Source organism: Poecilia reticulata, chromosome 3 (genome assembly GCF_904066995.2).
Source record: "Poecilia reticulata chromosome 3, P_reticulata-male-v2, whole genome shotgun sequence".
NCBI classification, from domain to species: domain Eukaryota; kingdom Metazoa; phylum Chordata; class Actinopteri; order Cyprinodontiformes; family Poeciliidae; genus Poecilia; species Poecilia reticulata.
In genome coordinates this window covers 22,977,940-23,000,025 of record NC_088832.1, presented here as the reverse complement: position 1 = coordinate 23,000,025, position 22,086 = coordinate 22,977,940, and the positions used below count along the sequence as shown (strand labels likewise).

Sequence of the window (22,086 nt, the reverse complement as noted above, 5' to 3'; positions counted from 1 at the left end):
TAATTTCTAGAATCAGACATTTCTGCTGTCTTCCAGAAAACCCTAAAGCAAACTTTGGTGATGTCGCAGGAAAATGATTCAAAACACACCAGCAATTTACCTTCCAATGAATAAAATGAAGTTTTACTTACTTAACAACTTAAAGGAGTAGTAAAATGTTTACAAAGCATATTTATTTAGATTTTTACATGCATTTCATCACATAGAATATAAAATATCCATACTTAAATAAAAACTTTTCCTCATGCAAAATGCTACGTCTGGTAAACATTAGAGAGGAGAAAAACAGGATAAGTTTTGAATGCATCTGTATGTAATGTTTGTATGTAATGTTTTCTTGGTGTGGCCTAGTTAAAGTCTGACCTTCAATCTGATTGAGAGTCATACTTGAAGCCCTCCAAAGTGATAAAATTAATAAATTTTAGGAGTTGGAGAAACCATGCAGATGGATAAAGCTGACATTTAACTCAACATCGAAACACGGACTTTGTTTGGCTGAATTTTGTATTTACTCAGGTTATTGTTGTTTTTGGAGCAGAAGAAATCTGCAGAAGAGCAACTACTTTTTCACACAGGTTTCTTTTCTCTGCGTTTTTACCAGGACAGAGATCTGAAATGTCAGATGAATTTGGCAGGAGAGGATGAACACGAGGACAGGAAGGGAGGACAAAGTTATCAGAAAGGAAAGAAAAGATTAGAGGCCGCAGAGGAAGGATGAGAAGGTGGAGGAAAGGGGAGACAGGAAGTGGATAGAAAGTTGAAAGATGGGACCAAGTGACGGGAAAGCGGAAAAGATCAAATGCATTCTGGGAGTTTTTCCATCAGTTTATCTGACGTGCTTAGGCTGACAACACACAGCAACAGGAAGTGAATGATGCTGATACGTCCAACTGACGGCGTCTGACTGAATCCTCTGCAGATTCAAGCATCAGCAGTAACGTCCAACCTGATAACACAGAGTGGGAATATAACTTTATACTTCCAACTCCTTTGAATATGTAAAACAAAAGTTTTCATATTGTGCTTCAGGCTGTTAGTGTTTTTTTGTACATGTTCAAAAAATAATCAAAAAGTAACTTATGCAAGTGGATATGCTGTAAGTAAATGATCATTTACAACAGAGGAAAGTGAGAGAAGATCAGAAAACACAATGTGGCTTTGGGACTATAGAAACATGCTATATGTGTAACATGCACAGATGTTACACAGATATATATATAGTTATATAGTTTTATCAAACTACCACATTATAATACAATCCATGGGCTCAAACAGCCTCCCTGTTGTCACCCTTGAAAACATTTGGTTCAATAAGAAATAATAACAAAGCTGACCCTGATGCGCCTAGACTCTGAAAACCCCAAATGATGCAAGACTGGAAAGCAGCATGCAGTCATAAATGATGCAAACCTGACGGTAAGGACTCAGCCAGATTGAAGCTGAGTGGACTCAAACTTCTTCTTAATGCCAGTCAGTACTTTGACTGTCCTTGTGTGACCACAGGAATGAGTCTGTGTTTCTTGTGCCTTGGTTGCAGCATTGCTGACGCCCGTGCTGAATGAGGGCAGCAGGGTTAGTGCAGTTTTTAGGAATGACAGAAAAAGATTGTAAGTCTTGATGAATGCCTTCTGAACTACAACCTGTTATTGTGGTCCAGCTTTCTATATGAGACCTGCTGGCGAGACGACACACAGAGTTATATGAACAACTCCGGGTCCAGTTTGGTCTCCTGCGGTTCTGCCCGACCAGCATTCAGGTTTACGAGTCTGGAGACGGAAACAGATTCCTCCGCACACACAGCTGGACCTCTTTAGAGTTGGTCCATAGAAAAACAGCGTAGAAAAGTAAGTAACACTTATTTACATATCAGACATTAAAATCTGCTTCAAAAAGACACAAACATAAAAACAAACTGCTGGCCTGGTAAAAACCAGCCCCTTGTAGTGCAGCGACAGCAGTAGAGATTTCCAGAGCCTTGGGGCCACAACCTGAAAAGCAAAATCTCCACAAGTTTTAAAATTACTCCACAGTATCACTAAAAATCTCTAGGTTTCATAAGCTAACTCTCTCACTCTTTGGTTACCTAGCAACAACCTCTTGAGTAACTTGTGCAGGAGCAGTTTAAGGTTTCGACACCATGCCTCACAACGGCTTAAAAATAACAAATAATGGCATGGAATGAGAACTGGATAACACAGGAAAGGTCACATTACTAGCTGGACAGCATTTAAGATATTTAAAACAAAAAAACAAAAACAAATCAATAATAATGAAATATTGACTGATATGAAATCATTATATTGTGATTCTGTTTTCAGCCATATTGTCCAGCCCTACTTCAAACTGTACCGTTATATACAGGGAGTCCCTGCCGCAAGAAAAAAACGCTGATTTTTTTAGACTAATCTTAGAAATTTAATAGAAATTTCCTTGTTTTTTCTATTAAATTTCTAAGATTTGTATGAAAAGTAAAAAAAAAAAAACTGATAGAAAAACTCCAAGTTTTGGGGTTAATCTCAAAAATGTTCTTGAAAAAACTTAGAAATGTTTGAGTTTCAAAAGTCAAACTCAAAACTGTTCCTATTTTTTGTCTAGAAAATCTCAGACGTTTTTTTTGGCAGATATCTACTCCTGTTTTCTCTCCCATGGCCCATAGGAAGAAGCAGAAACCAGGGCCAAAATACTCACCACTGCAGTGGCTCAGAATCAGAATGATTATGTTTTGACTGTATTTCTGTTTTAGGATGAGTCGGGACAAACAATGCCACAGAAACAACAAAACTGCTCATCTGTGCATTGAAAACCAACAAAAAGAAGCGTAAAAGTGTGTAAAAGGAAATGCGCTTGGGTGTGTTGGGAGCCATTTTTAGATCCCAAGGACAGTGGATGCTTCCTGTCTGGCTTTCTATTGTTCCTGTAGCGACAGTGATCCTCAGGGAGCAGAGCTAGTGTATCCAACATCTCATGGTTTTATAATAGTTACATATCTGATGAAACAGGAAGTAGATATGTAGAGACCAGTCAGTAAGTCTCATGATTTGTTTTGTTCATAATGGTTTGATGTGACTGGTTTCACAGCTGCTCTCTAACTGGGTGGAAACCTGCTGACTCTACACCCTTCGTGCCACAGGCATACCTCTGCCCGCTTCATAGCGACATGTTGACGTTTCACGGACGAAATAAATTTTTATTCCGCCATCTGGTGGACAGTCTGGGTACAGCAGGCAACAGAGCGCAGACGCTTAAGCCTGGGCTGCCCCCTGGTGGCGGAAAAGGGCGAACTGCACTGAGCCCCATTGGAAACCTGGTTATTCCTCCAAATGCTGATTTCTGAACTCTTCCCGAGTTAAAACATTAAAATTATCGTTTCTAAATGAATATGAACTCGTTTTCTTTGCATTATTTGAGGTCTGAAAGCACTGCATCTTTTTTGTTATTTTCATCATTTCTCATTTTCTGCAAATACAACATTTTTCTTAGAATTTCAGACGTCAGTAGTTTATAAAATAAAAGAACAATGTTCAATTTACTCAAACATAAACATACAAAGAGCAAAATCAGAGAGACTGATGATTTTAAGTGGTCTGTGTAAAAGATCCTCTGCTGCCAGGTAGCGACACCTAAAACACAGCGAGTTGCAACCATTTGAGACAAACTTGACCTTAAAAAAAGTTCGTAAACTGGTTACCTTTCTTTCAGTAACAAACATATGCAAAGCTTTTTTCTGCAATAATTTACACATTACAAAACATACATCCTATTTATTTTGTTGCTTTATTTCATGCTTAATTTGTTGCGCAGAAACAAAATCTCAATAAAAACTTTTGTGATTTTAGGTTTTAAAAATATTTTTTGGGCCTGTGAGTTTGGACTCCTGCAGCTCTAAAGCTTCACAGTATATGGAGCCAAAGGACCAAGAAGGAAAGATAACCGTTACTGTCCTCATCGCAGATACAAAGTTAGCTAAATTTAAAATGCTTATCAACAGAAAACGGCCTCGTCATCTGCAGTCGATGAGGTTTTAACTCTTATGACGAGTTCTGCATCTCAAAATGCAGCTATTACTTTAAGCCACAGTATCTTTGCCTCTGTACATCTCATTTAAAACTATTAATTTTATTTTCTACAACAGACATCAACCCGCATTTTTTAAAGCTGTTCATAAAACACACAGAGTAAATGTGATTATTTAAAAAAATGTATTTGTATGTACTTACATACTGGTGTCAAAAGAGTATGCACCAAAATGTCACACTGACTCAACTCACAATTACAAAGAAAAAGCATTTTTCTTCGATTGCAAGTATTGAAAAACCTATGTACAGAAAAAGGTTACGCTGACGAGAGAGTACACTAGAAACTTACAGTCACATCGATTTAAATCAGACTTCTGAAAATGAAAACCTAAGGAAAAATAATAACAGTTACAGCCTCGGTGCTCTGAACTTCAACATGTTTCCGTCTCAGAAAAATAACCTTGTGCTTTCTTCCTACAGTCCAGCAGCAAGGTTTCATCAGAATGTGCTTACGAAAAAGAAAATCCTTCTTTAAAATTCGCCTCAAGACTGATTTCATCAAAAAAAAAAAGAAAAAAATCTTTTTACTTAAAATACATGTCCTAAAGATTATCCTTAAAAGGTTTTACAGTGGGAACAAAGGAAGGTGCTGAAGACGGTCCGGTTTTCCTGCCGTGGAAATTTCATGAGCTTCAAAACGACATTTCCCCACATGAACATTTACAGGCTGTTCAACAACACAAACAAACCAGGAATGACAAAAAAGGCATTTTACAAGATCGGCGAGGAAAAACTAAATTATTAGTGAACGATGGATGCTTAAATGGAAAGATAGATATACGAAGGATAAGAGCAAAGAATCCATTCCTCTCTGAAGAGCGAAACCAGAGCCACAGATTTTACGAGAGAGGAACCCGGAACACGGAACCGACACATTCAGACGGACGACCCGAAGTCGGAACATGATGCACCTCACTCACTCACTCACTGACAGCAGCTACAGGAAACTCCCCGCCACCTTATGGGACACTGTGATGGTGCAGCGCCACAAAGAGCGGTGGCAGGTCCGACAGCCAAACACCAAGCAGACGCGGGCGAGTCTGAACAAAACCGATCAGGGAAGCGACTGGAGGAATAATCTTATTTCTGTGGACTGGTTCCCCTTTGCACTGCGGCCTGCAGGTGAGGAATTCATGGAAACTGAAGCTACTTAAAGCAGGGAAGGCGAGTTGGCCAGAGAACCGATAAAACCAAACGGCTGCAGGGCGAGTCGATGTGGAGATCCACCCAGAACAGAGCACGAGTGACAAAAACCAAAAGTACGCGCGACCTTAGCGGAGCTGATGTTGCTCTCTGTGGTGTCGGGGAGGAAATCGGAAATCATGTCGGTGAGGTAAGGATTTCATTTTGTACAGAATGCGTCTGTGGTAGCGTGAGACCAGCGGCTCCCTCTGGGGAGTTCCTCTCCTCCTCTAGTCGCTTTTCGCCTTTTTGCTGTCGTTCCCGTTCTCGTCCGGCTCGGCCTCCTCGCCGCCCTCCGGCAGCTTCCTCTTCTTGGTGTCGTCCGTCTGCGCCGGGTGCGCCCTGAACGTCACGATCATGCAGGTCATGTTGTCGCATCCCGTTCCGTCTCCAGACGTGTCCGGCGCCAAGCAGTGGTCCAGCAGCTGTTTGGGATTTAAACGAGCAACGTGAAGAACCGCTCAGCACCAAAAGTGAAACGCATCGTCACCTTTGGACTGGAGGGAATAATTAAGGAAACTCACACAAAGGAGAGACGGAGTTTTTCATTAAATAATGGTAATAAAAACAAGAAATGCCGAATGATTGATCATCTTTATGATTTCTACTACTTTTCTATTTGTCTTTGAATGTTCAATGTTTGCATATTTCAGAAACTGCAAATATAAGAAAAGTTTAAAAACAAAAACTAGAGCTGATTGAAGTAATCATTAATTTAATAGTTGAATAATTGATTAGATTAAATGGAGACTGAAAAAAGACCAGTCTTTGGGTTACTTCTTTTTTTTTTTACTAAAAAAATAACCCAGAGTACTAATTAAGCCAAAATTAAAATAAAAATACACATTTTACATTTAAGATTTAAAAAAAATATCTTAGTAAATATGTTCTACCCAAAACTCCTAAAGTGGCAAAACTTTAACTTTATCTGGTTGAATTTCTGTTAAAAAAATCTCTTATTGAACGTCTTTTTAAAATCTAGGAAGGATCAAACGTTCACTAAAGAAATGCTTTCAATGCTTTTTAGGTTATTAAATTTTTATTCAGATTAATTTTTAAATATATTTTCTAAAAAGAGGTGCAGGAAAAAAAAATTATTCTATAGAAAATTACAAATCCTAGTTTTGGGAATTTTGAATCGATTCAAAATGCTCAAAAAAAAAAAAAACAAACAAACACGCATTTTATCTGCTTATTATATTTATAATATTTCTTTGATTTGTTTATTTTATTTTTTGAGTAAAAGCCAGTCGGCTAAGCTAACCCAAAACTGGTAATTTAAGCTGCAGAATTTCAAGCACAAGTCTATTTTTGTTTCAACATAAATTGATTGAATTTGATGCAGTGGAACATAAATTTTTTTCTACATTGAGGTTTTTTAAATAAATTAATGTTTTAACACCTTCTTTTCTTATCGGGTCACATAATTTAAACAGAATCTCAGTCTGAATGAAGAAATTGGTTTGTGATTTAAAAATAGTTTTTGAATCAAATCATTTTATCAGTGAGCAGCTCCCACCTCTTCCACGATGGCGGACAGGGCTCTGGTTTTCCCGTCCTGGTCGGGTTTGATCCTCTCGCTGATGAAGTCCACCACCTCCTGACTGCTCAACACGTTCCTGCAGTCACAGAAAACGCCCTTAAAGACGCTCCTCCATGCAGGTTTTCACCTTAAATCACATTTGTAACGTTTGACGCACCAGATGCCGTCGCAGGCGATGACCATGAAGTCGTGATCCTCGTTCAGCGTCAGAACTTTGACGTCCGGCATGGCAGAGATCATCTGGTCCTCTGGCGGCAGCGACTTGTTCCTCTTGTAGAAGTGGTCGCCTGAAAGTCAACGTGAAGAATCTGCATTGACCAACTCGCTCGTTTCAGGTGGCAAAAAACAAGTTTGAAACAAGAGTTGAATAGATTTCAGAGTCGAGTCTGAAGCTTCGCACCGATGGCTCTGGAGAGGTTCAGTCCTCCGTTGACCCGGCCGTCCATGGTCACCTTCCCTCCAGCGTTCTTGATGCGCGTCAGCTCCACCTCGTCCTCTGGCTTGTGGTCGTAGGACATGTCCACAGCTTTGCCTGCAGAGACGCAGCTCTTCTTATTTCATACAAAGCAGCTGAAAGTCTTTAAAGGAGACCTATTAAACTTCCTTGAAAAGGATAAACATGTTCATTACCAAAAATGTAATGAACATGTTTTGGCTCATGCAAAACATGTTCATTACATTTTTGCACAAAATCATTTTTAGATTATGAGATTTTATTCTGCTCAGTTCTGAGCTCCTTTCAGATTGAGCTGTTTTAGGACGTCTTGTCACTTTAAATCCAAATAAGCTGCTGCTGGTCAAAACTCAACATTTACACTCGCACATGAAAATGGCTTCAAAATGATGCTCAATTATGCAACTATAAATATTAGAAAACCATAAGTGGAGCATCCTGCACAACCAACAAGAATGCAGCAAGTGACTTCTGGGCAAGTCGACAAGAAAACACTTGTCTTTTCCAGCAGCCATTGTACGACGAATACAGAAGTAAAACCAGCTGACCAAAGGAAAAAAATGCACCAAATGTGATCACCTCTTTTTTTTTTTAAATGGGGATGTACTCACATTGGGTTTTGCTCTTTTTTATTATCATTTAATTGCCTTATTTCAACTAGATGCTGTGTATTTTTTGTTAGAAGTGGTCTGAATGTTCAATCTATCTATATTTCCAAAATGCCACAAATAAAAAATAAAGTTAAGAAAAAGAAAGCAGCAAGAGGTTTCTGGATGGTAACAACCAAACGGTTGACTTTCCCAGCAGCCATTGTAGAGCTCATGTAGTAGTAAAACCAACTGATCAAATGTGCTAGCGCTCCACTTGGGTTGCTAGGTAACGGGGCTTGGCTTGGCTGGGGTTGCTATGCAACGGCACAGTGCTGTGACTTGAGACAGCTCGTTTTGTAGACACCAAACACTAACTGCACAAAAACTTCTGCGCGTTTTTTTAAAGCACAACCAGAATTCATCCATATTAATTTACTAGAGGGCGCTGTTTTACTCCAGAACAAAATGCAAGGTGCTCCGGATTGTAAGGCGCACTGTCATTTTTTGATAAAATTAAAAGGCTTTTGAGTGCGCCATATAGTCTGGAAAATACTGTACAAATATGTGAAGTTTGCATAATAAGTTTTATTTTTAATATTAGATTTCTTATCTTTCACCTTTTCTTCAGAAAAAGTTTATTACAGTTAACCATTATCTCTGTAATACCACCTTAAATCTTTACAATACCTTTAAATTCAGTCTGACATCTCTGAGTTTAACAGGCAGAATCAGTTTTCCATGTGGGATTGAATCAGTTTTCCATGTGGGATTGAATCAGTTTTCCATGTGGGATTGAATCAGTTTTCCATGTGAGATTGGGCTCTTTCCATGTAATCTGTAATCTTAAAATCTGCTTTTACGTTACATTCCCTCCACATTTACAGCTAAACGAGCTGATAGCACTGGGACAAAAATAAACCAGTGGAGAAATCAAGAAAAACCCAGAATATAGAAGCAGTTGGAGCCTTACGTTGGTGAGGGTCGCCATGGCAACGCTCAAGTTGCTATGTTTAAGGCACACCTCCTGCTTCCCTGCTGCCATTTTACAACATGAACACTTGAAAAGCAGAGCGGATTTACCTCGTTCAGACACAACGCAGCGGGAGTCCCCGGCGTTGGCCACGATCAGCTGCTTCCCTCGGATCAGAGCCACAACGGCCGTGGTGCCACTGTCCGAGCCGGGCTGAAACAAACATGGAGGACGGGCCGACCCGTTAAAGACATAAGAACAAAAACCCAAAGAACATTTTAACCAGTCAACAAAAATCTAAATATTTTAAACCAGGTTTTTAGCTTCAATAGTCTTCTTTTTAAGAAAGTAAAAATATGAAGAACATGTAATTCAGGTTTAGATGTAACAGATACGTGGTTTGTTTAAATTACAATTGATGAAGATTTAAAGATTTTCAACTTGATTTTGGGTATTTATTGGGAGAACATTCTCAACAGCCTTTTCTTATCAAATAGGGTTGATTTCATTTAACATTTATCTAGCTAAAATCTTTTCATAATAAAAATGTTGATTTTTCATAATAATTTCCAAGCATTCCCACTCAGATAAAAAAAAAACTTCAATTTCTAAAGAATATTTAACACAATATTTAATTATTATTATCCAAAATAATAATATTTAATATGGATAATGAAGCCTTGCTAACCCAAATAGCATTAAAAAAAAAAAATAATTTAGCTTAGAGAAGGAAAACAGGCAAAAGAGGCAGGTGGTGCAAACCAAGTGCTAGGTGTCAAATGTTTTCACTTTTTCTCAAAATGGCGGCTTGTCAACAATATTAAAGGCTGTTGTCCAAGTTAAAATTATTGAGCTTACTTCAATTTATCATGCAATTAATTGATTTATTGCTTATTTTCTACTGAATTATAATTTTTGAACTAAATTATGATTATTACTATTCATCAGAAGAATTAAGGAAACATGTAATCTTATAACAAGTAGTGTTTTAATTGATAAAGATAAACCTTTAAGGATAATCTGGAAGTATTTCTTCAGGGCAAATGAGCCGACATTACGGATCGAATGAGTATAAATCCCTCCAACGTGGCTTTCTGCTGCTTTGCATTATGGGTCTTGTAGTTTAGCCACTTGAACTAAACCTTTTCTTCATTTTCTGACTCTCTGTGATGCGCATCATGTTGTAACTTCCCAACAAGACAACAGCTCCTCACACGTTACCGTCACAGCTTGGACTAATCAGGAAGCAGATGTGCAGCAGCACCTGGCTGTGAAGAAGACTGAGGCTCTTCATCTGAGTTAAGAAGTGGATGAACTCTTCCTCAAAGTTTATCCAATCTGTGTTTGCATCTGTAATGAATACATCGTAAATTTAAGAGCCAAATATCTAATGTTTCTACAGACCTCTTCTTTTCCATCCATTCCTGGTAGACACATCTCCTCCTCTTCATCCTCAGAGTCTTCCTCTCCTTCCTCTGTGTCCTCTTCCTCCAGCTCACTGCTGTCTGCTTCTTCCTCGTCGCTCCCATCCTGAGAGGAAAAAGTTGAAGCAAAGCTCAACAAAATGACTCGGTGTGAATTTTCGCAGTGAACTTTCGCAGTTTATTCTGGTCCCCTCTTCTCACCTCTTCGTCACTCCCCTCCTCCTCCTCCTCCTCCTCTCCCTCCTCAGACTCTTCGCTGTCGTCAAAGAATCTGGATTTTGAGTCTCCAGTGGCTTTTGAGGACGCAGAGGAGCAGGAAGGCCCGGCGTCTCCTTCTGCTTTCCCAGCTTTCTCCTCTCCGTTGGAACTTCCCGACTCTCCGCTCTCAGCTGCAACAAAGTGAAGAAGAAGAAGAAATAAATCTCTACTTTATGAAGACCTCTGGACAGGTTTTGTACACTCACAGTAAAATTCAAACACTTTGGGGTTTTTTTTTCCAGCACCACACTTTGGAGGTAAAAAATGCAAACAAATTGCAGAAGTGAATTAGCGTTTGCTATAATCAGTCATCAAATGGTGACATTGTTTGAATTGTATTGTCCCTTTTTAAGTGAAGTTCATCATCAGCTAAAAGCTGATAACTTCAGTATTATATATGCAACAGGTTTTAATTTTAACAATATTAAAGAAGTGAAGTTCCTCAAAATTAGCTTATTCATTCTTGCAGATGGTGGTTACCGTAGCAACCGGTAACTGTCGGCTCCTCCCCCCTTTTTTCCTGTTGCTATTAGTAACTGAGGTGTATTAGAATCAGAAGTCAAACTACTGGATCTGAGACGAACATAGAAGGATTATACATAATATAATTTATTACTGTTATTAATAACGTCTTATAGTTGTATTTTACAATTTACTTCGAGGACAAGGTAAATTAAAATAAAACTAAATGTTAGGAAATGACATGTCTGTCTCACAAACACCAATTTCACAAAATTAATGTTAACTTCAATAACATTGTTTAACATATAAAATAGGAGCCAAACTATTCAAACACACAGATCAATAACTCATTAAGAATAAATATTCATTACATTTAAACAATCCAAACTACTCGTGCTAATGTAAATGACTTTCCTTTTCAAATTAAGGTTTTAAACACAATATACAAAGTAAGTTACAAAGAAATGTCTAATAAAAACTTCTTGTGAAGTTTTATGACTTTTAGAGAATTGAAATAAATTTGGTAATTCTGTAAACAAAAGCCTGACTTAATTTCAGAGAGCGAGGAAAAAAGTGTCATTTTATCAGGTGTATGAAAATATATAAACATGTTTAATCAAGCAACAAGTTGCAATTTATTTAATTAAAACTGCAGCTTGAATATCAAGCACTTTCAAGGACTTCATACAGAAATTAAGAACTTTCCAAACAAACACCTCATTGAGATTCAAGGATTTTCAACACCTCTATGAAGCTCGAGTGTAATTTTACCTGAACTGCTTCCCTCACTGCCTCCTGTTCTCCGACAGGCTCTCAGTTTGGACCCACATGCTGCTCCTTCCTTCACTTTCCCATCTCCCTCCTCCTCGTTCACCTCTCCATTCACTCCTTTCTTCTCAGGATCTTCTCCTTTCTCCTTCGAGACCTCGGCGTTCTGGGCGGAGGCCTTCTTAGCTGCGCTGCTGAGGAAAACGCTGAACTTCAGTGACTCCCTTCCCTCTGCTGCAGTAAGTAAAACCTGTAAACGTCGTGTCTGCAGTACCTGGCGGCTGCCGCTGCATGTTTGACGGCGTTGAGGTTCTGGCCGTAGCGAACCAGCAGCTCCTCTATGGTCATGGTGGCCTCCTCATGGAGCAACGCTGCCTCCTCGTTGTCCACTGACATGAGGAGAAACAGGATAACAGAAATGTTGATGTTGCGTTTATAAACGGATAGTTTCACGTTTTCAGCCATCAGAGGTTTTTTGAGCTTACAGTCGTCCTCCTCTGCCACCTTCTCAGACGGCGGCTCCTCGGCGGGGCGACCGGAAATCTGCACCAACTCCTTGATGACCTCCTCTGTGGTTATTCTGCCGTCGATGGCTAGAAACGCGTCCTCCAGTGCCTGCAAGCATAAATAATGTCTGCTTTAAAAATTGTCCTTAAAGCTGCAGTATGTCCGCTATAAAAAATGTTTTTTTTTCTTATTTGTTGAAACTTGTTAGTATATGAGAAATAATCTGCTGGACTTTTTTTTTTTTTTAATTTGACCTCCTCTTCTACCAGCGCCATCTAGAAACTACCAATCAGAGCCAGGAGGCGGGTCTTATTGCTGTCAATCAGCCCCTTTCCTACGCTGCACCTACCATGGCTTGCTGTGAATGCTAAAGTTAGTTAGCATGGCTGTTTTTCTGCAACACCGAGCCGTTTCTCTGACATTTGCACATTTAGCAGCGCGTTCAAGATGTTGATGGACAGCACTAAGACCCTCCCCCAGGCTCTGACTGGTTGTTTTTGCATCTCTTCATTGGAAGAGATTGATCTTTTCACAATGTCAATAACGTTGTTTAATGTATGAAATATTAGCCAACAGTTACACAGATCAATAAGTTATTGACTCAAATATTAATTACAATAACGTGTTTTAAAATAATCATGTAAAGGTAAACGACTTTCATGTTCAAATTAATGCACGTATAATAAACAATATACGAAGAAAGTAAAAAAAAAAAGTAAAAAAATCTCTAAAAATGTTCTTGCCAAGTTATTTGGTTTTTAGCACATAGAAATAATCTAAGTAATTGTCTAAATAAGAGAAGTTTAATCTGATTTCACTTCAGACAGCTTTGAAAATCTTTATTAGATTTATGAAAATACCAAAAGTTTTCTAGGAAAAAAGATTTAATCAAGCGTTAGATTGCACTTTGTTACAAAACAGTAACAGTTTAAATATCAAACATTTAAAACAACTAATCTTTAAGCATTTTCAAGTATTTTAAGGACCCGTACAAACCCTGGATTAAAAACAAGTTTTTAACGCTCCAAACACATTCTGTGTGCAACAAAGTGACACGACTTCTCCTCCGAGATGAAACAACTTTTTAATTAGTTTCTAATTTATCGGCTCATCACCTTCTGCAGCTTCCCGTCTTTGTACGTCCGCTGCTCCTTGATGATGTCAGGAAGATACTTTGAACAGTACAGAGCCACCTCTTCACCTAAAAAGCAGGAGATATAAACCCTCAGGGCAGCAGAGTGGCATGTAAAGCAAACAAAGCAAGTCGCCATGGAAACGGCAGAAAAACAGCTGAGCTGTCATAAAGTAAACTGACTAAAACAAAGTTTGCTTATCAGACAATAAAAGTTACACAAGTTTCCCTGATTGCATTTTAAAACAACACTTCTTCAGATTTCAAATAGTAAAAACATTTATTATGTATAAATTCACACCAAATGTCTTTACTGTGGTCTGGGAAGTGAAAATTAGCTGTAAATAAGGAAACGCATAACAAACGTCTATATTGTTTGGTCTAAAGATGAATCTTTGTCACCTGAGTAAAACCTGAAACATCTGCAGCACCTCTGGTTTCGATAAACATTTAAAAAGATGATTAACTCTGCGGTATAAAGATGGTTTAATGTGCGACACATCCGAGATGGAAGTTATCCAAACAACATTCACAAATCAAAATAAACACACAATTAACCAACATCAATAAAGCAGCAACTTCATAAAATTAAAAGGAATATGTAGCCACTTTCAAAATGGAGGAAACTGAGATGTAATCTGCCTGGATCGTGTCATTAGAAGAACATATCGGATTAGACGAAGCCAACAAACGGAAATATAAATAATCTACACCTGGAAAAATGTAAAATCAGACTCCAAACTCTTTTAGAGAAACTTTAATTTAACTTAAAAACTTTAATTTAATCACCTCCGTGGCCGTCATACACAGAAAACATGGCCGTCTCTTCGTCGAAGTCTGGGATGCAGTTGTGAGCGTCCTGGAAAAATGAAACAAATCAAAACATCAACAAAAGGCTGGTGGGAAAAAGTGGCCAATTTTATGTTCAGGAGCGACAAATACATTTTAGAAATAATATCTACAGAGATAATAGTTTAAGGCTCAATCTCCATTTCATAAGCCTTCAGAAATACATAAAATATAGGTTCAACTTTCTTCATTTTATTGACTGTTTATCTGTTTAAATCATGAAATTTTTTTTAACTACAAACAAAAAAGATACCCAATAGTTTAGCTAAATGTCTATAAAATATAAATTGGGAATGTGGAGGTACTAAATTAACCTGGATACAAATAAAAGCTGTACGTGAAAATTCAGGCATTGGTGGAACAAGTCCATGAAAATATCAAGTTTCTGCAGTTTTTATTTGATTTTTTCTTGGATTTGTTTGCATTGCTTCTTGCTCGATACGCCTCAGGTCGTTGCAAATGAAGATGAATATCATTTTCCTTCAGGCTGATTTAATCTAATCATTCATAACAATTTAAGGGAGAAGTTTCATGTTCGGATCTGACAAGTTTAGATCAGTGGCTTTCAAACCACTTCAGCTCACATTCAAGTTAATTCCTGAAAATGTTTATTATTCACCGACTGGATTAAAACTAAGAATGCGCACCAGTTTTGGTCTATAGAAACTGGTGTGCATCCTAGTTTAATAAGAAGATTAATATCCATCTGGTCACCTCTGGTTTCTATGTTTTCTTTTACTTATTTATGTCATCAACAGCTGCCACAGATTCTAAGTGAGCTTCGCCTCTGCTAAATTTTCCTCCACACTACAGAAAACCATTTTCTCTCCTTCCCAACATTTGATTGGCAATGAAGGAACCCAGAGATTCTGACCAAAGGAATACAATCGTTGCATGATGATTACATTTTTTACAACTAATATGATGTCTTCAAATGGTAAAAAATTTTAAAAACATGAGTCTGAATTAATTTTGACTGGAGCTTCAACAATAATTTTCCTCTGCACACAGATGTGTAGGATGACTGCAGCAAGAGTGCAGCTCACCCAGTTGCACAACTCTTAGGTTCATATCTTTGTTTTGCCAACGTTTTGCTCCATGTGATTCATTAAATGCACGCTCTCTTCCACTGTAGCGTTTTCCTTACATTTTATCTGAATACCACAAGAATAGCAAAGAGCAAAACATGTGCTCAATAAGGGGAAACATTATAACATTCTTTGTGAAGGACAACCCAAACAAAGGAACTCATTCAGCCGTACAGCGTTATGTTAGACGTGGGTCCATGATCAAGAACGGATCAATTTCCTCTTCCACTGCACACCTAGAAATGGTGATGCGATGAAAGAACTGGCATTTCTACCTACATTTATGCTCACTGTTATACATAGCAAGTGATGGAACAAGTGAAAATGCCCCATGACTGAGAAAACAAGGTTTCCTCAGAAAATAACTTGCTATGCCTGGTGTTTGGGTGCTAGGGCAGTCAATCATCCAGAGGCCCGTCAGTTTTTAACTCAAACATTTTTTGAGTTGAAATTTGAAAATGTCACTTGATAATTATGTTATTGAAAGATTGACACCTTAACACCAACTATAAAGCCTTAAAAAATGCAAACATTTTAAAAAGACTAAGTAATGCTAAGCCGGTGGGGGCAAAGTAAAGCCTGGTGGCCCGCCAGGCTTATAATACACTGGGGGGAAACCCTGAGATATTTTAAACTCTTCGGACAGATTGGTGATATCTTAAGTGTCTGTGATTCATAAATATTTGACAATAAAATACTTTTAGTAATTATTAAAACTGTTAAATGCAACTCTTATGCTATTAATCGATTATTTGAGAATTATGTTTGCAAATGCCAAATTCAAGATTCAAACAGCTTGTTTGAAGTAATTAAATGATATACAGATGTTTCACTTTAATCTGCCAACAATATTCTTTCAAATGTAAGATGGCATGTAAAGATAACCCAATAATTAGTGTTTCCTGTCTGATAGATGGATCCCAGTAATAGGAATAACTGATGTCCATGAATGCCGGTTAACAGAGGAGGGTGGGATGTCACATGGTTTAGTGAAATGTCTGCTAAAACGCTGTTTTCCTGGATTTATTTTAAAACACCACTCCTCCGTATAATCAAACAGGCGTTTAACATGTTTTGATGCGCTGGTTGTTTGTCACTGAGGGCAGATTTCTCATCGTTCAGTGAACAAGCTACCATGATGGTTGAGCGGTGAATGACTTTCTGCCTCACCTCCATGGAGACCCGCCAGCCCTGCATGGCAGAGAAGCCGTAGCTCATGCTGGTGTTGCCGCCGTCGGAGGTGGTCTTGGTCGTGTTCGGCTGCGACAGATATGCCCCCATGGTCTTCGTCTACAGTGGCTTCCCACCGGGAGAGAGGATGACAGCACAAGTTAGATCCTTTTATAAAGACACGGAGTATCAGTGGGTGAAGTTTGGTCTCATTTGAGCAGCTCCGCAGGTTACCACCGCTAACCAGCTAGCTGCAGTTAGCAACAGCACAACAAAAAGTAAAAAGGCACCAGCTCGGTGCTAACAGCAGCCAAACCGGCTCAACTTCCAACGGGAACCGACAGCAGCCCTCGAGAGGCGGTACGCTGAGTCGCAGCAAACCTACCTTTTCTGGCCGAGCAGATTTAGCTTATAAAAGGTGAAGAAGGTAGATTCACATAGAAATTATTACACGTGTAGCGATAAAAGCCGCTGTCTTCTCCTCCCTCTCCTTCTGCTACTGCTACTTTTACTTCCTCTTCTGTCCACCTCGAGCTGGTTGGTAAACCACTTGAAAGGCGCATTACTGACACCTACCGGACTGACTGTGAAACACGCCATGTACTGATGTACCTCTATGGATAATATTCATAAATTATTGTATCAGAACCATTGTAAATATAACTCAGCCCAAAATAACTCAGAAATGTTCTAGAAAAAAAATAAGGACATTTCTGAACTCCAAAAGTCGAAAATGTGCTGGAAAAAAAACTCTGAAATTTTGAGATTTATCTAAGAAATTCTTAAAGGACAAAAAAGGATATTCTTGAATACAAAGTCAAAAATGTGCTAGAAAACACTCTGGTATTTTGAGATTAATCTAAGAAAATTTCGAGAAAAAGCATGGGCATTTCTGAGTTTCAAAATTTTTGACTTTTCAAACTCTAAAATTTTATTGTTTTTCTAGAAAATTTCTGAATTTAATCAAAAAATGGCTGAGTCTTTTTTTTTGGGGGGGGGGATACTCTTTCTCTTTTAATGGCCCTAATACTCCATTGTAATAAATAGATCTGTCGTTTCAAATAGATCACTTTTTCCAACAAGTCAAACCATAGACTGGCCGAGTTGGGTAGTAACTAGTTACATTTACTCCAGTTACAGTTTACTTTTAGAAGTATTTTTACTATTGAGTTCCTTTTATATATTTTACTTGAATAGTTTTATTATGAAGTATTACTCTTATTTGAGTAAAATTTCTGTTGAGTCAACTCCAGGTAGAAGTAGACTCAGGAGAGTCAGGTAGAATCAGGAGAAACGCTGTTATGTATCAGAAAACAGCAGATAATGCTTAATTATTGGATAAATTTAATGAAAATTATCCAGTTAAGAAAGTATTAGAAAAGTGTTGTGAAAGGGGAAAGAAATATTTCAATAGTTTTGGGTGGGTTGGGGAGGAGAGAGCAAAAACATTTAATGTACATAAAGAATTTAGTCCACCAGTATTGTGGCCTTTGAGACCCACTTTGACATGGAAATACATTAATGTAGACAGATATTTATCAAATATTAAGAAAAGTAAAATTTCTGATATTGGCCAAGAATTTTATAATCATAATGGCTATTTACAAATTTATACTAATGGTTCGAAAGATAAAAAAACTGAAGCAACTAATTATTCCTGAATTAAAGATTAATATTTCAAAAAGAATATCTAATTATTTGAGTCTATATGCAGTAGAATTATATGCTGTATTATTAGCATTATGTAACTGGTGTGATGCTGTAGAAACGATGGAACACGTTTTTATTAGCTGTAGGAAATAAATGAATCAAATAAGATTACTGAATATGGAAAAAAGTTTTAATAGGGAATTGAAATTTGAGAGTGTAGTTGCTCAGTTAAATAGTAAAAGGATAAGATATTTGGTTTTTTAAACAATGGATTTGAGGTATAGCTATTATGATCCAACAGATGGCAGTAGTGCAACAATAATGGATACAAGCTACCGTTAAAATCTAAAGAAGAAGAAGAAAAAAGAAGCGTTGGCGATAGTTCAATATGGCGCGGGAAACGGAGTCATTTATGAAAACTGTCGGGGCAGACGAGGAAGAAAGTGACCGCTTCTGTTCTTCGGCTCTAAATCTCTACGAAACGCAGTTTTTCAGCTTCACCCCTCAGACCTGCATGCTTCGGATCTACAGCTCCTTCCATGAAAGCCTGTGCTACATCTTAGCCTTGGTGGAGAAGGTGTGTGTCAGGGAGCTGGGGAAGAGCGGGACGGATGTGCCCGAGGAGCTGCTCCGGTCCCGGGCCAGAGAGTGCACCCGCCAGCTGCAGCAGTTCCTGGAGAAGCGCTTCAAGCAGCTGTCGGAGCGGATGGAAGCGCTGCTGATGAGCCGATGTTTCACCATACCACCGAATGTCCTGCTGCCCGAGGACCAGCCCCATGAGAAATACCCCCAGGATGTACAAGTGAGGGGAGGGAAGGGTTAATAAATACCGTCTTTGCTTCACAACAACATAGGCCTGTTGCAATAATTCGATTAATCGCATGATTATTCGAGCAGTGGTGCCCAAAGTCGGTCCTGGAGGGCCGGCATCCTGCATGTTTTAGTTCTCTCCCTGGTTTAACGCAACCATTTAATTGCAGCTCTGGCTGTGTGTGAAGGTTTGTTGTTATGTTGGCAGGTGAACCTCTGCCTTCTGCAGCTGGGACAGTTTTTGTTTTGTTTGGTTTCTAAAATGATCCTTCTGTACGATAGACTACTAGGGCCAGACTACAATAATCTTTATTAAATTGCAAGAATACAGTCTTAATTTTAACAGAAAAAAAATTACTGAAATTACAAGAAAATGTTGTTTTTATGAGAACAAACATTAGTTAACATGATCTGACATAATCAGTTCAATTCACATGGTTATTTATTTGAAATAGCTGTTTGTATGATCATTTCAAATCCTGCTACTAAATTTTTATAGTTTTAACACATCTTTTAATTAATCTTTTAATACTTTTAATACTTAATAGATTAACTATTAGTCTTTAACACATCAGTAATTCTTAGCCTGCTCATAATATTCCACTGTAGAGTTTTAAAATGAATAGAAGCATTAAAACACACTTGACTAACAAGATGGTGGCCCTGTGTGTGCTGACATCACTCTGAATTATGGAAACTCAGATTTTCCAATAATGAAATCTTCAAAACTGCGACAGACTGGCAACCTGTCCAGGGTGACCTCGGCTCTCGTCCGGAATGTTAGCAGGAGATGGGCACCAGCAAACCCTCCCGCCCCCACTGAGGGACAAGGGTGTAAGAAAATGGATGGATGGATGGAAATCTTCAAAAACCACAACTTTGATTAATCGATAAAATCGACTTATCGCCCATCTCTAGCCTTATCTAGCGCCTTGTTCGGCAACAGATAATTACAACATCTGTAGTTGTTTCGTGTCTCAATCGTTCCTACGTGATAAATCTAACTTCTCTGTTGGTGCTGCTCCATCCAGGTGGTGCTGAAGCTCGAGTCGTCCCTGGCAGACCTCCACAGAGCCTACGAGGCGGAGGTTTGTGCCAGACAAGCTCTGCTGGCCGAGCTGGAGGAGCAGAGGGAGGTGCAGCAGCAGCTGGACGACATCCTGGCCTGGGTCAAAGAGACGCAGGCAGCCTGGGCGAAGGAAGGGAACGGAAACTTCCAGGAGAGCTTCCGCCTCGTCATGCAGTCCGTAAAGAAACTGCAAAGGGCCGTTAATGAGGTTCTGGTCCACAGCAAAAACACTGAGCTGTGCTGAGACCTGAGGTGCAATGTAAATAATAAATCACTGAGGTGATGTTTTTAATGTTTAGAGAGCTATAAAATGACACAATAAAATGACGGAAGCAGCAGCTCACTGATTTGAGTCAATTTTTCAAAAAGAAGCAACGCCATTGTTCTCCAATAGAGGGCGCTGTGTCTATGTGTTACTCAGCTTGGAGAAATGCATCTGTGTCAAATAAATTAGTTTTCCCAGTTGATCCAGAATATTGCAGAATTTGTCAATATGTTGTAATTACTTGGATTTTGCAGTTAAATTAATTAAAATGACTCGATACTGGATTTTGATGATTTGAATATTTTTCCTCTCACATTTTACAAACTGGTCCACAGCCCTCTTCTTTAACAATTTATTCTTTAATTCCATTTTTTTTTTACATACACCAGCACATCAGTATGGCATAACTATTGCTCCTTTGTGCCTGACGTCACACACTCCAGAACTCCGCCCATTCCTTTCATAAATGCAAGAAAACTGAATTTGTATACATTTTAAGATATACAAATCGCCGTAACATTGTTGCTCCCTTATTGACTGAAGCTAAAATTGAGTTGTCTTTGATGCGTTTTTCTGCCTTGCTGTTAACCTTTTCCTTCATTGCGCTTTAGCTTTCAGATAGAACTGTTGTTTTTACCATAGCCACTTTTACCTAAATAAAAGTACAGAACATTAACAGCAGTTACACTAAACAAAAGTAACTGAACTCAGTCGGTCTTTACACAGCCAACACCGGTTCTATAAAGCGGCTTTAACGTGTTTACGTGCGAATCGTCCACTCGCGTCGTTTGACGTCACGGCGTCACATTACTTATTACGTGAGGTCATAAGACTACCTGTTAATACTAAAATATTTAAGTATCACCCAAATGCAGACCCTTTATGTTCAGTACTCTCTGAAGTACTGTACCAAAGACTACTTCAATTTGTAAAGAATTTCTCATGTAATCTGCCCTAATTTGCTGTTTTACCTTTTCCTGTATGTAATTTTTGCCCTTTTGCCTTCCTTAAGCCTTGACGTTCTTTTAGTTACTGTTTATGTAACCTGTACATATTATTGTAAATAAAACAAAAATAGAGATTCTAGAGCTATAATTTCTAAATCTGAAGAGACCCAGGCTGTCACCGTCAACACACCCTGAGGGCTGTAATCCAGCCCCTTTTCGTCAACCTGACCTGGATGGAATGGATGCATCTTTCGACTGGAGACCCGCTCGCAGCACCAACGGCGTTCTGGCCAAGATCTTGGGAGAAATCTTGGAACTATTTACGTCTAACGTTCTGCCTAATCTCCCAAAGGATGAATGAAGCCGTGGAGGCGATTGTCGGTAACAAGGTGCCTGAAGCGTTTGCAAAAGTCGTAAAGGTCTACAGAGACTTCCATACTCAATGTACTGAGAAATGCATCGTCAAATATGTGGTCGATAGAGTCAATTCCACCTCAGACTCTTGACTCCCACGACTCTATGAGAAGTCACGCCTTCAATGATGTAATTGGAGAAACCAAAATCATAACAAAGGACCTTTTCATTAGGTCCTTTATTAAGAAGCTGGAGAGGAACCCACGAAAGTAAAAAAAAAAGCTTCCATGTTCTCGAAGGTCAGAGCTGAAAGTTCAAAGCTCAGACATCTTCCAGGGATTTTTCACCAGATTCTCTTGCAGACATTCATCGAAGGTTGCTCCAATGAAAACACCAGACCCCCAGGAAGCTTCTTCCACAGAGAGGATTAACATTAATAAACTTTATAAGCATGGTTAGAACGATATCGCATTATGGAGAAGGTACGCAGCTAACCAATAATAACTCTGGAGACAGGG

General features: G+C 38.7%; 2 protein-coding genes and 1 long non-coding RNA gene across 4 annotated transcripts; 2 read left to right on the top strand and 1 right to left on the bottom strand.

Annotated features, from left to right (window-relative positions):
* Positions 1 to 1,293: 1,293 nt before the first annotated feature.
* LOC145550998 (uncharacterized) lies at positions 1,294 to 3,378 on the top strand. Its single transcript, XR_014086761.1, has 2 exons — positions 1,294 to 1,844; positions 3,079 to 3,378. It is a non-coding gene; the product is annotated as an uncharacterized LOC145550998 (long non-coding RNA).
* An 807-nt stretch (positions 3,379 to 4,185) lies between these two features.
* ppm1g (protein phosphatase, Mg2+/Mn2+ dependent, 1G) lies at positions 4,186 to 17,014 on the bottom strand. Of its 2 annotated transcripts, none has more exons than XM_017304182.2 (14): positions 16,859 to 17,014; positions 16,474 to 16,602; positions 14,156 to 14,225; positions 13,350 to 13,435; positions 12,213 to 12,342; positions 12,002 to 12,116; positions 11,731 to 11,921; positions 10,441 to 10,628; positions 10,220 to 10,345; positions 8,926 to 9,028; positions 7,202 to 7,333; positions 6,959 to 7,088; positions 6,778 to 6,877; positions 4,186 to 5,683 (listed from the first exon to the last, which is right to left on the bottom strand). In XM_017304182.2, the coding sequence occupies exons 2-14, from the start codon at positions 16,582 to 16,584 to the stop codon at positions 5,489 to 5,491; spliced, it is 1,677 nt and encodes a 558-aa protein (XP_017159671.2). In that variant the 5' UTR covers positions 16,585 to 16,602; positions 16,859 to 17,014; the 3' UTR covers positions 4,186 to 5,488. The 2 variants fall into 2 exon arrangements, with proteins under 2 accessions (XP_017159671.2, XP_017159672.2); XM_017304183.2 differs by having other exon boundaries at positions 11,731 to 11,918.
* A 1,454-nt stretch (positions 17,015 to 18,468) lies between these two features.
* Positions 18,469 to 20,551, top strand: mis12 (MIS12 kinetochore complex component). Its single transcript, XM_008405818.3, has 2 exons — positions 18,469 to 18,925; positions 19,965 to 20,551. Exons 1-2 carry the CDS (start codon positions 18,512 to 18,514, stop codon positions 20,244 to 20,246), a joined length of 696 nt encoding a protein of 231 aa, XP_008404040.1. The 5' UTR covers positions 18,469 to 18,511; the 3' UTR covers positions 20,247 to 20,551.
* Positions 20,552 to 22,086: the final 1,535 nt, after the last annotated feature.

Coding starts and splice junctions, on each gene's coding strand:
- ppm1g (XM_017304182.2), bottom strand. CDS start 16,584: ATGGGGGCATATCTGTCGCAGCCGAACACGACCAAGACCACCTCCGAC. Junction 10,346..10,440: donor AGGAGGGGAGTGACGAAGAG/GTGAGAAGAGGG, acceptor TTTTCCTCTCAG/GATGGGAGCGACGAGGAAGA. Junction 9,029..10,219: donor GAATGGATGGAAAAGAAGAG/GTCTGTAGAAAC, acceptor TGTTTGTTTCAG/CCCGGCTCGGACAGTGGCAC.
- mis12 (XM_008405818.3), top strand. CDS start 18,512: ATGGCGCGGGAAACGGAGTCATTTATGAAAACTGTCGGGGCAGACGAG. Junction 18,926..19,964: donor AATACCCCCAGGATGTACAA/GTGAGGGGAGGG, acceptor TGCTCCATCCAG/GTGGTGCTGAAGCTCGAGTC.